Source organism: Onychostoma macrolepis, chromosome 25 (assembly GCF_012432095.1).
Source record: "Onychostoma macrolepis isolate SWU-2019 chromosome 25, ASM1243209v1, whole genome shotgun sequence".
Lineage (NCBI taxonomy): Eukaryota > Metazoa > Chordata > Actinopteri > Cypriniformes > Cyprinidae > Onychostoma > Onychostoma macrolepis.
Window position 1 is genome coordinate 10571817 of NC_081179.1, and position 6013 is coordinate 10577829.

General features: G+C 33.5%; 1 protein-coding gene across 1 annotated transcript in view; it reads right to left on the bottom strand.

The window, feature by feature from the left end:
• Window positions 1–215: 215 nt before the first annotated feature.
• wt1a (WT1 transcription factor a) overlaps window positions 216–6013 on the bottom strand; it is a 23621-nt gene continuing 17823 nt past the window's right edge. The window contains 4 exon segments of the mRNA XM_058766857.1: window positions 216–1294; window positions 2286–2369; window positions 4556–4645; window positions 4732–4879. Coding sequence (XP_058622840.1) covers window positions 1173–1294; window positions 2286–2369; window positions 4556–4645; window positions 4732–4879 — 444 coding nt within the window. The 3' untranslated portion in view covers window positions 216–1172.

The window sequence follows — 6013 nt, forward strand, 5'->3', positions numbered from 1 at the left end:
ATTTTGTTATCATTTTTCAGAAAACAAGATTTATTTGTTCAATTTGCATCTAAAGTAAATTTATCTTGATTTAAGAATGCTTAGATATTTGTTTTGGTAAAAAATATATATATATATATATATATATATATATATACTTTTTTTTTTTTCAATATTTAATGCCACGACTTTCTGGTCCAGTTGATCTTTTTAGGTCTTAATTTGTTGAAAGTCGAATTAAGACGTTTTAAACCCCCATAAACTCTAATTAAATTAAAATAATTAAAAAAGAAACAATATTTATCAAGAGACAACTGTAACATTTTTCTTCATTTAAAAAAAAATAATGAATTGAACCTTAAAAATGAAAATTGGAGCAGAATTGGAGCTTCACATTTCATCAAGTTAATGCCGAGAGTTTAATTTTTTTTTTTTAAAAACAATGACTGTCAATAACAGATATATATATGACAAACATACAAATAAAGCTCATTTTAAAAAACAAAAAACAAAACATGTCCATCCAAATACGTTTCACATTTCTTTCCGTTACTTATAGTTAGTCACATTTCCCATGAACAGAATTTTGCCTGTTAGATTTTTATTTTTTGGTGTTGGCTGAGGATTGAAACTAATATGTACAACTTGACCACAACCGCTCAGCCACATAACCAGTGTGACCTACTCATAAATTAACTGGTCAAAGAGAGTGGATTTTTACAAACAGCATGGATGAGCACTTCAGTGGAGAGAGTTTCACAATTCCAGATACAACATGCCAAGGACGGATGTAGTTTGGATGAATTTACAAGGAAAGAAAAAAAAACTGTTACTTTTTAATTTACAACAAACAAAATAAATTACTCTAAAAACTACTTCATTAACTGTTAGGTACATAATATTTCACATCCCAAATCTCAAAATCTTATTTAAGACATGAGGTTTCCTCACTGGAAACATACTTTTATGCTGAAGCCACTATAATGGTGTATTAGGGCCTGTAGTGAGCTGCCTCTAGGAGGCGCTGCACATGCAGATAAAGAGAGTGTTGTCTTGTCTTGCCAGTTTCCCATATCCAAACCATAACTTGAACTATTATAAAGGAAAACAGACTATTGTTTTTCCTTAAAAAAAGCTGCAGTTAATGCTTTGGGATGGGGCCGCACCAGCACCCACTGCCAATGGGACGTGGCTCAGATGGCCAGCTGTAGCTTCGTCAGATTCCTCTGGTGCATGTTGTGGTGCCGGACAAGCTCATCAGACCTGGCAAACTTCTTTTGACAGTTTGGCCATCTGCAGTTAAAGGGCTTCTCACCTGAGAGAGATGAACAGGATATAGACATTAGGATGGAATCGAAGATTAAAGTTGAAGAGCAATAAGGAATATCTACGTTATTAAATTATATTGAGGTCACCTAAGAGCAGTGGTTCTCAACTGCTGGGCCGTAACCCAAAAAATTTAGTTGCAGGCATTTTTTAAGTGCAAAAAATAAATTGTATTTATTTGTGTGTTGATGTTTCAATCAGTCTTTATCATAAATTGACTGAAAGTCATGTCACTTGGTAAATGCTATTGAAATGAGATGCACCAAAGCATGAAAAAACTTTGGAATTCATTATAATTCAAGACATTTAGAAATCTAATTTTTAGTTAGTTATTTTAATAATTTAGCATATGATTGTGCATACACAGTTATTGATCCTAATGAAATTCATTCTTGTTTTTAGGACATTTTAGTTTACAATGTATGGTAAGAACTTGTTTAATTCCTGCTTTTTAACAGTAATACTGTATCTACTATCATTTGACTAAAACAATAAAAACATGCATTATGAATATTTCACTACTAATAATTATTACTACTGTTATTTATACAAAGCTTGTTTTGTGATCTACTATATTTCTATTTATTTCTTTGTTTTATTTATCTATTATATTTATCGATTATATTTATTTAAATTGTTTTATGATCTATATGGTCACAAATTTGTCATCTTTGTTTTTGCATTACATTAATTAGGCCACTTTACCTATGAATAGTATAGTTGTGTGTTTTTCTCTAGTACAGGAAAATGGAAAAAATATTTAGGAATGGTAACAGATTCATTTGAAAATTGTGAATATTATTGTATATCTCTAGTTAAGAACCACTGCAGTCAACTGATTTTTCAGTGTGCTTTTTCGAATGCAAACTGAAAACATAATGCTAAAGAAAGGTGACCTCTTCAAGTTCAATTATCCATCAAAGAGTGGAAAGAGAGGAGTGAATCATGAAAAAATGAAAAGGTTTACGCACTTGTTTTACCTGTATGTGTCCGGGTGTGGGTCTTAAGGTGGTCTGACCGTGAGAACTTTCTCTGACAGGTTTCACACTGGAATGGCTTAACGCCTACACACACACACACAGGAACACACAAGTGTGGTCACACACACACACACACAAGGAGAGGACGAGTACAGGCTACAGTAGAGAGGCCATGCCAAAATGTGTCAGAGGGAAAGAAAACAATCTTATATTAAGTATGTGAGACCAACATCCAAAGAGAGTCCTAGCAATACATCGGCAAACACTTGCGCTGAATGATTGAGGAAATCATAAAAGTGTTTTCACACACTTGGAATGAGAGTGAAAATTAATATGAACATTTAGGCGACTTCAAATCAACAACTGTAGACAGTTTTATCAAGTTTTTGTTGAAGATGTGAAGAATTAGCATCATTCTACTTGCATAGCAGTGTGTCTTTAGGGCCCTTTTAAAAACAAAGCACACTTTAGCGTACTTTTAAAATGATTACATACTACAAAAATATTATACTTTAAAATAATATACATATGTGCAACCTGAATGTAATGTTTTCGGACACTTAACTTCATATTATTGACAATTAAATGAAAATGTTTTATATTTTATGTCAAATGCAATTAGTTACTTAAGTGTACTTTTTTGACCCACTTAAGTACATCTTTATATGCAGTTTTATAATTGTCATAATTATCTTCTATTGTCTTTGAAATATGATTGAAGAGTACTGCCGAATGTACTGACAAGCATTTATGGTAAACTAAAATACATTTTTATGTCATTGTTATTGAAACATGACTACACTTAAGTATATTTCTAATGATGAAGTTGCAGTTTAGTACATTTAAAATATATTTATTTTAAATGTAATATCGAATAACACTCTACAGTTTGAAATTATAATCAAGTACTTTACATGTGCTTTAGTATGTTTGTCAACATATCAAAATAAGTGTACTTCTTTACAGCATGACTATATATATATATATATATATATATATATATAAAAGTTACTTTTAAGTAAAACTTTTAATTTGACACTAGTTAGTTAGTAGCATTACAAAGTGAGCTTCCCAAAAATAGTTGATTTAGGCTACTTACCCTCAAGCTTTCTTTTTTCAGATGAATACAATCAGAGTTATATTAAAAAATGTCCTGGCTCTTCAAAGCTTTATAATGGCAGTGAATGGGGGTTCAAGATTTTGAAACTCAAAAAAGTGCAGTGGAGAGAGCAAAACCAAACACTGGTCACGAATTAGAAGTACAAAACGAGGATTGGTAAAGAAAAAATGTCAGAGGATTTTGATATATGCCAAGAGGAGATTGGTTTTCCTTTGCTGTAAACACAACTTGGTTCTCGCGAGACTAGCATATTCTCACTGGAGCTTGCGCTACTCCTACGTCATCTGCTGTTATGCCATTCTCTCGTGAAGGTGTGTACGACAGTTAGCGGAAGCTACAGATTATGGTTTATAAAGTTTTTAATATAGATATTTTTCTTACACAAATGCATCGATTCACTTGAGATGGTGCTGTGTGGAGCACTTTTTATGATGGATGGATGCATTTTTGGGCTTCTAAATCTCGACCCCCATTCACTGCCATCATAAAGCTTGGAAGAGCCACTTGTGGGCGAGTAAATCATGAGGTAATTTTTATTTTTGGGTGAACTGTCCATTTAAGCGTGCTCTGAAAGTGTACTCTCTTTAAGTACACTTAAATGACCTTTTATTTCACTAATATCTTTTTTGCAAGTATGGTATGTAAGGGATAATCCGCTGCGCGTCGGGTGGTTCTTCGCCTCCACGTCGTGCATTCAAATCGTTTAATGCACAGCTAGCCGTTAATTATCCTGTTTATGCCATGGTCATTTGCCAGCATTCACATATTAAAGATGTTAATAATATTTGCGCTGCAATATTTGACCGGAACGATAAAAATGACGGTTATTTTCGTCTGTATTACTATTCAACCGTAACTGTATGTTACTATGGTTACCAATGTTTATAGGAAGCGCATTAATATAGAACGTGATTAAACTGACCTGGAACTGCCAATCAGAATCCATTATTCAGACAGACCATGGCATAATTAAAAAATATATACTTTTGAAATTTGAAGTACACTATAAGTGCACAATATTTAAAAAACTACTTTTTCTCAAGGGGGCCTAGATCTGAAAATCTCCCTCACCAAATAGTTTAATATGCTAGCAAGGAAGTACTACAGGAAAACAGGAGGAAATTAAAATATAAAGGACAGAGGCGCAAACCTGTGTGTCTTCTCTGGTGTCTTTTAAGCTGGTCTGATCTGGAGAACCTGCGACCACAGTCTGTGAAGTCACACTGATAGGGTTTCTCCCCTATGAGTGTAAAACAACCAAACATGTTAATGTTAATCTTAGCATTTGTGCTAGTGGTATTTAATAACATTTGTGTGTTGTCTTACCTGTATGTTTACGGCTGTGCATCTGTAAGTGAGATAGTTTAAAGTATCTTTTGTTGCAGCCCGGGTAAGCGCACATAAACGGCCTTTTTTCGTTGGTTTCAGATGAACGCACAATAGCTGGTGTAATGCCCGGTACTCTCCGCACATCCTGTGAGAAAGTCAAAAACATTCAATTCATGCTACAACAAACGCTGTGCAGCGAAAAAGACATCCAAACCCAGCACCCATGGGGAAAACTGCTAATGATTAGCATGTCCAATCGGTTCATTACTGCAGAATTAGCTGTGAAATGATAATTCGGATTTCCCCATGCTACTGATATGAGCTCTAACTGTGAACGGTTAGTCACGGACGTTAGGCAGACCCTATTTCGCTGCTTCACTCCCTCTGTTCCTCCCGTTTCCCTCATTTGCCCAATGCTAAAGCCCATCTGCTCTTAATTAACTAGCGCTTAGCATAATGGCGTTTCCGTACGCTGGCACGGTAATGAAAGAGTGTTAAGTGTTATTGATAAGTAAATTACTGAAACTGTTCTACGGCTGTAGTGCCAGACTTATATATTGACCCCACGGGGATGATAACACAGCAGGCTAGGCAGTACAGCTCAGCGCCTAGCATGCTACGTTTGATTTGTATGTGACAGTGAAGTTCAGATTAGCTGTCTGCAACCATAAATTTTAACTAATGTTTTGAATGCATTTTCGTACATATAATATTTATTGTTCTAGCTATCTCACTGTCCGTTTGCTGTTTATCAATCTATCTATCTATCTGACATTTTTCAATCAGATCTATCTATCTGACATTTTTCTATTAGATATTTCTATCTATCTATCTATCTATCTATCTGACATTTTTCTATCAGATATTTCTATCTATCTGACATTTTTCTATCAGATATTTCTATCTATCTATCTATCTATCTGACATTTTTCTATTCTATCTATCTATCTGACATTTTTCTATCAGATATTTCTATCTATCTATCTATCTATCTGACATTTTTCTATCTATCTATCTATCTATCTATCTATCTATCTATCTATCTATCTATCTCTATCTAGCATTTTTCAATCAGATCTATATATCTATCTGACATTTTTCTATTAGATATTTCTATCTATCTATCTATCTATCTATCTATCTATCTATCTATCTATCTATCTATCTATCTATCTATCTTCTATCTATCTATCTATCTATCTATCTGACATTTTTCTATCTATCTATCTATCTATCTATCTATCTATCTATCTGACATTTTTCTATCAGATATTTCTAT